The sequence below is a fragment of the Manacus candei genome, unplaced genomic scaffold (genome assembly GCF_025592945.1).
Source record: "Manacus candei isolate 608988 ecotype Guabito, Panama unplaced genomic scaffold, ASM2559294v1 h1tg000081l, whole genome shotgun sequence".
Taxonomy (NCBI): Eukaryota; Metazoa; Chordata; class Aves; order Passeriformes; family Pipridae; genus Manacus; species Manacus candei.
The window spans coordinates 5,508,474-5,521,023 of record NW_026138129.1 but is presented as its reverse complement, the minus strand read 5'-3'; the positions used below and the strand labels follow the sequence as shown (position 1 = coordinate 5,521,023).

Sequence of the window (12,550 nt, the reverse complement as noted above, 5' to 3'; positions counted from 1 at the left end):
AAGAACCACACAAGGGCAGCCCACGCAAATTGGGTAAGTCTAGCTTGGGATGGAAAACAAGTAAGTACTTCACCGTAAAATGAGAAACAGTACCTCACAGCCCTTGCTCTTCCTCCCCTGCACTAATACCAGTACATTCTCTTCTAACTTTACAGTATCAGATTTACAGGGGGTTTACATTTGTTTGCTTTTCTTTTTTGTTTGGTTGGTTGTGGTTTTTTTAAGCCCATCTCTTGGGTTTGCAAATAAATGCCAGTCATATATTTATCAAAGAGGCAGACTGGTAATTGCAGGAAAACACCTTACCACTAGTTTGACCTGAGGTAGATAAAGTATTTGGCAGTACACTCCCTGCAGCATAATCTTCTACAATAGCTGGAAATATACTGGAAAAGGCACACAGGCATGTTTAAAAACAAAACGAGCCTACACACAGGTCAAAATGTAACCTTGACTACTTTTTGAAGCAGTGGAGGGAGAAGGGTGAAATGACGTGCAAAACTATAATCTGCTATCCAACCATATAAATACTGAACTCAGGAGATAGCCACTTATCATGTTTTTCCTTCATGACCTATACAGTGGGAAAAAAACCCAACAAAACTTTTGCAACCAGTTTGCTGGGTTTGGTTTTGTTTTAGCTTTGTTTTGCTGTGGTAGCTTTTTTTGTTTTGTTTGCTTTTTTTTTTTGTTTGGTTGGGTTTTTTTGTGTTTTCTGGTTATTTTCCAACCTGTTTGTATAAGGTACTTAATGGTTGGCTGAAAGCAGGCAAGCAGCTTCACAAACAGACTGACAGCACCCAAAAGCTGCCCTTTTTAAAGCCAGTGAACACTTGGAAACCTTTGGAATGCCAGAAAGTTGTAGCCTTTGGGTTTGGCTTAACATAACCATCCTTGCACTGAAAACAGCAGTTCAACAGACACTAAGCCTGCTATCTTCACATCTTGATCTGCTAGCATTAAGGTCTCACATTCACATTTCTGCCAAAGGATTCCAGAGAGAGTTGGGAAAGGTATTTTCAGTATTTTCATACTAAAAAAAAGAAAACTCTGCTGCTATACTAATGCAAATTAAGCTAAAGTTACACTTTTGGATGACACCATCCATGGAAAACAACCAAAGGAAATTATTTCCACCCCTGCTCATTTCAGCACTCACCTGGCTAAATAACCTTTGGGTACAGGCAGTTATCCTGTCATGCCACTTCTGGCATGATGCCCACGCAGTTTTCAGTGCATTTGTGCAGCACCATTCTGCAACTGCTGGAGTATGCTGAATGACCAATCCTGCTTTTAATCAACAAATGGGCACAAGGGCCACTTCTTTCCTTTCTGCAGCAAGGAGACCTTCCCAAAGAAAAACTATTAGCAGAAACCATGTAATTCAGCACTGTTAAAGCAGATGTGAGTGACTGACTCAGTAGCAAGTAACTACATGCAGCTGCTAATGGCAAATTTGAGGCTGCTTTAATCCCACAGAAGATAGTCAGGCACTACTGTGGAGATTTTGTATTAAAAAGATCTTATAAATGACAGCTGAAATGTAAATTTCCTGCAAAGAGACTGCACTGAAGGAAGTGTTCACAGTTCTCCCTCTTTTAGTCCCATGTGCCTAAATGTTCCATTTCTTCAACTTGTGTGGTTGATACTCCCATTAGCATTCTTAAATTTTAAATCACCTAGAGGAACTCAGTGTCAGAATTCTGAATATACATGGTGATTTTGTTCCTTTTTTGCCTTTCAGTAATACACTTCAGTACCTGGGGCACTATAATTTCTTGAAAATGAGCTAAAGGATGCTGGACAATAAAATATTATAGTCAGGACCTGGTGCTGCGTAGCTGCCCAGTACAACTGCAACACAGGACTCTCTCTGGCCCCATTCTTCTGCTACAGTGGGAAGGCACTGTCAGTACATCTGGCCCATCCCATATAATCAGAGACAGAGAGGTTAAGAATTTGTTCTTTTCACCTTCTTTATATACCTGCACAATAAAAACATGTAGATGCATGCACACGTTTGTCTCTGTAGGAATCTACCTGTCAAAAACCAAGATGAAACATAACTCTACTTTCCTATTTTAAAAAGGGAATGAGGAAAATGAGAGCAAATACCTTCACCAGAAACATGTTTTTTTGACACTTACCAAGAAGACAGATACGGCCTTAGCAAAGTTTTCTAAAGTACAGTTCTCAAATTACATACTCCCGAACCTGCTTGTAAAGCACTAACATTGCTATACATTATCAGTCTCCACTGCAAGGTCAATATCTATCGGGTGCCAGTAGGACTGTGCATCCAGTTCCAGCTGTGCCCTTGGAGTTCCCACCCAAAAGGCCTTTGCCATTATACACACACACTGAGGCTGTGACAGCAATTTGTCTTATTTTACAGTGATGTCTATTTGTGGTGATTTGTTTTGACGTTTCCTTTGCCTTAGCACATAAGCCCTTCTGAAGCACTCTGCATCCAAACACCTTTAAAATGCATCCACAGTTAAAAATACAAGAAATACAATGGAAGAATAAAGTAACCCAGACTAAAGAAAGAATGGCAGTGGCACAGAAGATTACTCTTTCCCTTCCTCAGAACAAAACCGCTAACAAATAAAAGTTAAGAAATTCTAGATAGTGCTGAACCAGTCTCCCCTTCCTTAGAGAGGAGGTGCTAGCACATCTGCGTTTTTGCTATCTCAGCCATTTATGGGACAGAATCAGGTTAAAAATCATCACAGTCAAAGGGAATTTGACATATTCTCTAGAAAGAAATAATCTGTTATGTGAACAATGACAAAAGGAACAGCACCAATTATATTTTTGAAGGCGGTTTTAAAGTTGCGCCAGATCATAATGAGTTCCTGTTCAGAAACAGAAAATTCATCTAGCATTTAGCTTTGTGGATAATCTGCAAAGTCTTCCTTAAAAACTCACAATATTGTGTTTTCACAAATTACACCGATCCTTTGTCGGGTATGTGTGTATACTAAAGACAAAGTTTTTTTAGCTGTTGTCTCTTCCCACAAAGCATAGAGATGAAGTAAACAAACAGCTTCACAGATAAGGCAGATTGGATCTGTAGAAATGACAAGTTTTACTCCTGGTTCTTTCAAACCAGCATATTCTCTTTACTTCTTACTACTTCCTTCTGTCCTCCTCTTTCACCTCCCTTCCCTGAAACTTGAGATGATAGGAGGGCACTTCTGAAAACCGTGAATGAGGAGAGTTAACCATGGCACTTACTACAGAAATTGATACATTTTTTAATAAAAGTAAGAGCAGAAAGTATGGCCCTCTTCAAAGCCTATAGAAGTATGAAAGCAAAATCTGGTCTATACAGGTCACTAGACAATCTGTATGCCTGTCAGAAATAAGCAACATGATTAGCATCTGTCATGTTCAATCTGTTTTTTCACACTCTTCCCTGAGGAGTAGCACACACAAGGAGAATTTTATCTTGCTTTCTGATTTCCTGCTTTGCTTTTTGTTTTCAGGTACATGCTGATGAATACTTTATACTCTGCACATTGATAAGTGGAAAGCTCATAATGGACTTTAGTCTTGCTGGGAGATGAAACTATAGTTTTGGACTGGACCACATCTCTTGCACAAAGAAGTGTAGGCTATGCCAAAGAAATAGTTTTTATTTCAATACCAACAGACAATTTTCCAAAGAACAGGTTCTGTTTTTTTCCCAGATATAAAACCTTGAATCTAAGATCTTGAACTTGATTAGAAATTCTGTGAGAAGCCAGAACAGCATATGAAGAAGGGGCGAGAGGTACTCATAAGAGCCTGTGCTGTGCACAGATACGTTCTAGTTTTCTGGAGTAGCCAGTTACCATCTCAGGCACAGTTTCATTTAGCACGATGCATATCAGAAGATCAGACTGCTGTCTTCTAGGGAGGAAAGGAAACTAACCACCTGGAGGTTGGGTAGGGATCCCTCTTTCCACAACTCCTTTCATGCTTGCACCTTTAGGATGGCTTTGCACTTCTTGTGTTCCTACTCAAAATGTAGTACTGTACACCCTTCAGGGCTGAAAAGTCCTTCCACAGCAAGGACCCCTAATTTATAACAAGAAAATTTGCTAATGTCATTCACTACCTTTATACCCTCTGTTGCCAAGACCTTCTAAAAGGTCTAAAATCCACAACCTTCACACTCATTCACATCCCATATCTCCTTCCAAAATTTTCCAGTTTCCTTTTGCTTTTTCTACTTCACCCTATTTTCCCTCTGGTAGATGTGTGTTCTTATGTATTTCCTTTTCCAATCAAAGTCCTAATAGTTTTTAAAATTCAGTTTGCTTTGCACAGGAGATTCAGACAAGAGCACAGAACCTCAGTGGAACATGCTGTATGACTTGGAGAAGTTCCAAGTCCAGAGACCAGCAGATCTCCTGACCTCTCACTTCTGAGGCTGCTAAACTTTGAATGAACGTGGTAGTCATGCAACCTGCTGGTGAATTAAAACATAATTGTGATATAATATGAAATGCTTTTTAAAATACCTAGAAAATATAGAACAGAAAATCGGAGATACAAACGTCAACTTTGGAAATGAAGTCACTGAGCCTACTCAGTAGACACCTATCCTTTCCTACTGACAAAATATATGTGTACTTTAGAGCAGACTGAGGCTGAATTATTAGATTGCTTGGGAACAGGGACAAATGCCAGTAGGCTTGGGCAGAATATCCAACGAGTATATTAAATGCATTGTTATTTCCCATTTAAATTTAAGACCATTACCCGTATCCCACATGCACATATACACATACTATTATTGCCATTAATAATAATAGTTTATTCTGTCCTGGTAGCTTTTTGTGATTAAAACATACAGCAATACTGACTGTATTGTTGAGCAGCCTGAAGATCTTTTTAATTGAAGTTTGTACAGCATGGAACAGAACTCTCTAAAATATAACAAAATACCTGAGTTTATGTCACAGGTCAGGACTTTAGCTCACATCATTCCACGTCAGTTTGTATTAGCTCATATCAGGAACCATATGAAATACTCAATAGGTCCAAAATCTATTTCCCTATCACTTCTCAAAGCATTCTTAGTGGGCATACCATTTCAACTTACCCGCTGCACCTCCTTCTTTATTACTTTATTTCATTTACTTGCAATAATGACACCTACTATTGGCAATTCTTTTTGCCATTTTGTTGGTTGACAGTGTGCCAAGGATGAAATCTGGTCCACTGTTAAACATTAATGTTGTTAGACTGAAGATGACCCTCCCTTCTCCAAGTACTATAGAGAAACAATTTGTCTCAAAGGTCAAACTCACAGCACAGTGCCTTCTGCAGTCTCCGGATTTTGATGGCTGTACGGTAAGCAGAGAAGCGTACGTTGTTCAAATCAGCTGAAACAGCAGAACAGAAATATGAGAGGCCCTAAATATAGAGTCCATAATTTTCCTTTACATATAAATCTTCACATTTTGGAAGAAGTCTGTTATCCCTTGTCTTCTCTGCAATGAATTAATAGGATATATCAGAGCAAATTAAAAAACCTGACAAGTTGGGATTTCAGTCCAATCCATCTGCAGGGAAAGCCTTCTGACTCTGACAGTCCAGGACCTTAAGAGATTGGCACCCCAGAAATCCTAGAAACACTAGCTTGAAACACGCTAGAAACACTGACTTGGCACATATAAATCAAACACATACAATAGAGTTTTACATACATGTTATGCACTGGTTCATAGTTTCTGGACAATTGCTCAAATACAGTATGTTTTGCAAATACTTTACAATTCCATCAGATAACATACAGGAAACAGAGGGCAGCAAATGTCGCAGTAACAGAAAAAAAATGCCTTTTTAAGTCATAATTTCTATGTAAGCAGTGTTTCAAAAGGAACAGTCAGACAGCTGTAAGATTTATTTTAGAAACTGGTACAGTAACGTTTTTTCCTCACTTAATAGTATTTTTAGCCTTTCTCTCCTAAGAATGGGAGATTTCACAGTAAATGCTGATGCTATCAGGGCACATCAAACTAATTGTATCATAATACAGTTTAGCCTTTACCAAAAGCATAGCTGCTCTGATTTATTACAAAAATTAGTTCCTTGCAGCCCAGCATCCTGGCTTAAACACACAGACAGCCTATATCATTGGACAATTCCTTTTGAAGTTAAAAGAAAAGAAACAAGGTACTGCCTTAAAGCATACAGAGTATATTGTTCAGAATTAATATTAGCAAAGACAATATGTATGGCACGACCAAGGCAGTAGGTTTCATGCAGAGTGTGTCTCACTGCAAAGTGGGAAATGCTGTTACACACAATTCATGGCAACTCAAACATGGTCATTATACAAAGGAGTTTTTACTCATGGAATAAAAATCACATAATATTTTATTTTAAGAAATGCACTCACCCAAGGACTGGAACAGATCAGTCATTTTAGGATGATCCCAACAAGTTGTCTGTGTCTCATGACTACAAAGGAACAAAGTAATCAGAGTTTCAGGAAACACACTCACACTTACAAAGAATAAAACCCAAAGATATTCTGATTTTCTGCATATAAGCGGCAAGAAATCCCTCAGCACTAATTAAAACACATAATCTGTGTCATTCACTTCCTCGACTTTCTAATCAGAAAGTTAGACAGGCCATAGCCCACCCATATTTAATAATATTTACTTTCGATTCTAACTAAGACTATAACCATTGAACTCTGATCCTGCAGCTAAGAGGTAAGCTAATAAGGTAAAATGCAAAAATTTCCTGAGGCTGTAAAAACAATAAACATACTTGTAAAAACAATTAAAAAATAAAAAGTATTGAGATTTTATTTCAATCTTCATTGTATATCTGAGTACATGTATCAGAACACATACAATAATTTTAAGCTTTATCTGTATGTATTATCAAACCACTTAGGTTGGAGAGGACCTTTAAAATCATGGGAGTCAAATGGAAAGCCTAATTGCTGTTCACACAACCAATCAATAAGTATCTTCATTTATGGGGTGCACTCTACACTACTGTTCACAGAACAGAGATACAACAGGCAGCATCCCTCTACCTACTGTTTAGTGATGCTGTTTCAATTTATCAAGGTTTCAAGTATGCAGCCGTAGGGGTCAAAACACGTATTATGTCCACGGAAATCTCCAGTTCCCTTCTGTGAGTCACATTTTACTTGTATTTATCAATATTAACTGCTGGAATGATTGCACATTTTTACTCACAAATATTAGATTTGAATTAGATTTGCAAGATAATTAATCAGAGAAGTCATGTTAAAAAGATCACAGAATTATCTTTAAAAGTTAATGAAAATGAAATTATGCTAGGTTAGCAAATTTAACAGTAATGAGTAGAGAATGCCATGTATTTCACCTTTGTTTCCATCTGAAAATTGTTAATGTGCACACTTCTTTTTCCACGTAGAGGGAGGGATACTCTGTTATAAATAATGACTTTAAATACCATTAAATGTAGTGAACTGTATTATCATTTGGTATATATAAGTGGCTGTACCTCAGTGAGTGCACAATAATTTATCATCAGCGTTTATTTTTTAATTGAGAAACCAACCAAGAATGAACCGTTTTATGCTAGGTGGTACAAAAAAAATGGGATAGAAGGTCTTTGCTCTGAAAAGCTGCAGAGACAGGACAAGGTACCATAAAGGGGAGGCAGGTTCCTAACAAAGGAAGTGCTGAGGGTCCTTCTTTAGATTACCCTCTGATACATTAGTAGAAAGTGCATGAAATATGGCTCTACACAGGGGATACGATCTTCATTTTAGAGTCCATGCACCAGTGTGACCCTTCTAGCTTTCAATCTAGCCTAAGTCTTCAGGGACAGCTTTTCCCTGTCATCAGGTTTCACACTCTGCCATGGATCTCATTTGTCTATCTGGCATCATCACAACTTTGTGAGGTGTACTTCATGGAAGTTCATAGACAAAATTACATATTTTCTATTAATACAGTAGGTATAAATCTTCTTTTCCTTCTTTGTGATTATTCCCTAGTAGATAACTGAAAGGAAGGAGAAGCCCTGCACATGATTATATTTAAACAAGAGAGATTTATACAACAACCAAAACAACTTCTGCTAGACCTTGATTGACTTTGAAATGCTATAGCAAACAGTCCCCAATTCAGAAGAACATTAAAGAACATATTTACATCTGAACACATTTTTCCTGAACAGAAACTTTCATTTTATTTCAGTGTGATATCATCATCACATGAACTGCATTCATGTTTCACATTCAAGCCTCTGATATACTGCACTCCAAAGCTAATGCATGCCAGTATCTAAATCATTGGTTTGCACTTTCTAGATAGACACTTTTAAAACAGTACTATGTTTATCCTTGTCCAGAAAAGTCATTTCAAAAACAAATTGCTTGACAATCATTTTCCTGGAAAAGGCACACCAATAAATCATCATGAAGCCAGCAACAAGAAAGGGATGTATCTAGGTTTGGTGCTTTGCCAAGGTAAAGGCAACTGACTACAGCATTCTCAAAAACCCTGGTGTCAAAGGACTACAGTATATTAGAAAGAAGAACATATACAGTTTCAGTAAACAGGAAGAGAAAATATAATGGTTCAAACAGGCCAACTTATTTAATAACCTCAAAAGTACTCCTGAAGCTGACAAATGCCTGCACTATCATGTTAAGCGGGATGTCATAATTATCATGTTGCCAATTAGGATTGATTTCTGCTGACAAAACCCATTGCAACTGCCCACAAAAATGGAACCAATATGCAATCAATTTAAAAATGCCTGTTTTAAGGACATTGCTTCAACTCAACTTTCCTAAGAACCCCCCTCCAAAAGTCAAACCCCAAAACAAAACAAAAAACTCAAAATGCCAAAAAACTGGTAATTTTGCTATCAACATAATAACTGAAAAGGATTTCCTAGGATTTTTTGAGGAAAAAAAAGTCTTAAACACCTTCAAACTTTTATGTTAAAAGTAAAGGAGGTGGTAGGACTGTGACAGAAGCTGTACATAGACGTATACATAAAAATACATTTCTCTCTATTTTAAATGTTGAAATACTAGTGCAAGCACTGAATGTAAACAACATGCAATGCAGCTGAACCAAATCCTGTTTACTGCCTTAGAATCTATGATGTCAAAATTAGTCATGATTATAAAGACTTTGTTGAATTGCAGCCTTTAGTTCTGAGTTCCCTATTTTCTAGTATTGAAAATACAGTTCCATGAACAAATCTATTTCCAACTAGTGGGGTGCTGTAAGAATCTCACCTGGGAAGTGTAGCAGAAGCGCAAAGTTTTTTTTGCTAGGTCCAGAGACCTCGTTCTTTTTTTTTTAATTTTTTTTATTTAAAAAAAAAAAAGGAAGAAAAAAATAGTTAAATACTTGGATAAATTCTCACTCTTTTCTTATTATCCCTCTGGAAATACACTCCATTACACATTCATAATGCTTAATTAGGATGTGGGTATAGTTAATTGCAATTTAGATTACATCTTCTAAGTAATTTATAAACCAAAATGCAATGAATTAGAACTTATTTTACTAATCAAACTTTACCCCTTAAATCAAGTTTCCAAGATTTAAGAACAAACAACAGTTTCATTATTGAAATTGTATACTTTAAATATAAAGTGTCAGTACAACTTTATCTGAAAGACTAAAATCACTTTAAAAGTGACAACATGCCACGCAAAAAAACCCTGTTTAGTTTTTTCTTCTGTTTTTTTTTTGCTTAACATGAAGCAGAAAAAGCGAAGGAGAAATCCAAAACCTTTATATCCTGCCCTATCATCTCGTTTCTCAATTTAATGCAGTAAATACCTGAATAGCTAAATTTTCCCTTTACAGAACACGAAACTTATTCCTAATAAAATAATAAACATAAAACATTTTTATGTTTCTATTTTATTTGCAAGAGAAATACATTTGTGCCAGACTGTGTACAGATTAATGGGTTTTTAAAACTTATCACTTAGTTTCTTTCTATGCCATGCAGATTGTGTGAGAAAGGAGGCCCAGTGAACATCATCTGATGAAACTGAAAAAAAGGCAAGAGAGAATCCCTTCTCCCTGACTTGTCCACAATTACCTTAAAGTCAGTACTATCTAACAGATGCTAAATGACTACAGAGGGTGAACATGACTGTGCCAGCTTAATCCAAAAACACCTATCAAGAAAGCATTGGTAACAGCTGAGCAATTCTGTACATAGATCCAGTAGAGAAGAGGAATGGGTTCAGAGAGAGTGAATCACCAGCTCAACAGTCTGTCCAAGGAGGTCAAAGGAGGTAGCAGCTTCACTGTTGCGGGCAGTGCTGCTACCATCACTGAATATATTCTATGGGTAGGTTTCACTTAGATACCAAAGCCAGACTACTCTGGACAGAGCCAAGCTAAAAAGATGCAATTGTAAATTTATAAATAAGAGCTATAAAAAACTCATCTCACTGAACTTCTGAAAAGATTCAAAACAGGCATTTAACCAAGAGCAGACAAATGTTGTGAGTCTTTCCTCTCTATTACAACTACCCTGCCAGGCCACAGTGATGCTTGAGTCAAGAATCACCTTCTCTTGCAAGTACACTACTAATGTCAAGAATTACTTGTAGAGTGAGGTGATGTTTCCTTTGACTGAAAGTGAACAACAGTTGGGCTCATTATTCATCTTGTTTGTAGATGGCACCTAAAAAAAAAGGAATTTTTCAAGGTCTACAGGAACCCAGGTCACCAGATTTCATTCTGCACAGTGGATGGCATAAGAAGGTATTTCTGCTATCACAGAAGTGAGCTGGTCTACAGGGCAGTAACACAACTGGTACAAACATATTACACACTACCATCCACATGGTTTAGTCAGGGAAGAATTTAAAGCGTTTCACTAAGAAGCACTGGTTTTTTGTTAGTATCAAAAGACTGAGTTATTCAGAGCAAGTGTCTTCTAGGTCTCTTCTGACAAACTTATGGACCCCAATGTAAGCCATGCAGCAAAACATGCACCCATAAATATATTACCTGAGGAAACAGTGTAATTTAAAAAGTCTAAAGGCATTTGTGTAAATTTTACTAAATAAAAAACATGATAACCATAAAATACTCCAAATTACAAAACCCTCACATACTAATGGAGTGCTCTAAAGTTTACATGACAAACATTTGCCCTTACTATCCGTTTCTTATTCATCATGTTTGGTGGCAGCTTTCTAATTATAATTGGCAAAGGTATTCTATTTTAAAAACACTTCCTGGTTGTAAATAAAAAGCTGGGGAACTGTGAGCATGTCACTTAACTTATGTTCTCTAGAAATAAAAGAACAGTCCTGTTGAAGTGAAAGGATTAGGTTGTACATCTCCAGGTGTTTCAAGATGCCCATGGAGTTGTGAAAAAAATTCCATTTGTTCTTTTTCAGCTTTTTTCTACCAGAAAGAAAACTAGAAACAGGTCTGTAGGTCTTTTTTTATCATTTCTTAACATGGGCAAGGCCTGTGTTGATAATCGCTGGCAAACACCACAAGAAACAGTACTCTGGTATGACGTTAAGTTCCTTTCTGTTCCTGTAGTCATTTGCACAAAACACTACCTTAAATCAGGATCTTTACTAATCACTAATGATTTGACAGCACTCAACTCTGACTTTGCTGCCCTTGTCAAAATCCAAAGGGTATAACATCTTCACTTCATAAATATGTCAGTGTTTTATCTAGATACTGTATATTTTCTTTTTTTCTTTTTAAACCCATTAGAAAAATACTGTTTTGTGGTGAAAAAAAAATTGGCATAATGCATCCCCATGCTATTGCATCTTAGAGGTTGGTAGAACAATTTATATGCAGATATTTTGAAATCACTCCAGAGAAAATGTGCTACTGCGTTTCTTTAATTGAAAACAAAGACCAGCACAGGAACTGGTAATTGAAGAAACTCTCAAAACCTCAAACCTGTATTATCTCTTTCTGCAAATCAGATTTTATTTTCCCTTCTAAGGGAAATACTTCCCAATACTTGAAAAAATGGGATTATGCATATAACTAGAATAAGGAAAAAAAATAAGGCTTTTCTGTTCCATTAATTGTCCCCATCTTCCCCATACAGGCATAAACCAAACATCAGGAAAGACTTTCTAAAGAGCATTAAAAAATGGAGAAGCAGAAAACATTTTATTCCTGTACCCCATAAAGTTAAACATGATATAGAAGGTGATAACATGGAATTTCTAACATGTTCGTTATGTCAGCCTCTCTGCAGGATTACAGAAAAGTAAACATGGCAACTATGGTGTTTGATATGGATCAATTTAATGGCTACATCAAGAAATTGCTCTCTCTATGTAATGTCCTGCATGAGATTAAACTTACTGTGACCTCTTCTGTATCACCCTTTTGTTTCTTCTGCACAGTACAAATATCTAATAACTTACAGCACTGAAAGGTACACTGCTGAAGAACACTTAAATTACAGTTAAAAGAATAAGAATGAGAAACACCAGGGTAATTATGTTTTCTGCACATTCATCATGTTTTCCTCAAGGATGTTTAATTATTATACATAGTGTCTC

The 12,550-nt window shown here is 36.8% G+C and overlaps 1 protein-coding gene across 9 annotated transcripts in view; it reads right to left on the bottom strand.

Moving 5' to 3' along the window:
* The window catches only part of UTRN (utrophin), a 368,491-nt gene that overhangs the window by 59,456 nt on the left and 296,485 nt on the right, over positions 1–12,550 (bottom strand). For all 9 annotated transcript variants that reach the window (XM_051811059.1, XM_051811060.1, XM_051811062.1 and 6 more), the window contains 2 exons: positions 6,398–6,459; positions 5,304–5,378 (listed from right to left, as the gene is read on the bottom strand). In XM_051811059.1, coding sequence (XP_051667019.1) covers positions 5,304–5,378; positions 6,398–6,459 — 137 coding nt within the window. The remainder of the gene's footprint in view (positions 1–5,303; positions 5,379–6,397; positions 6,460–12,550) is intronic.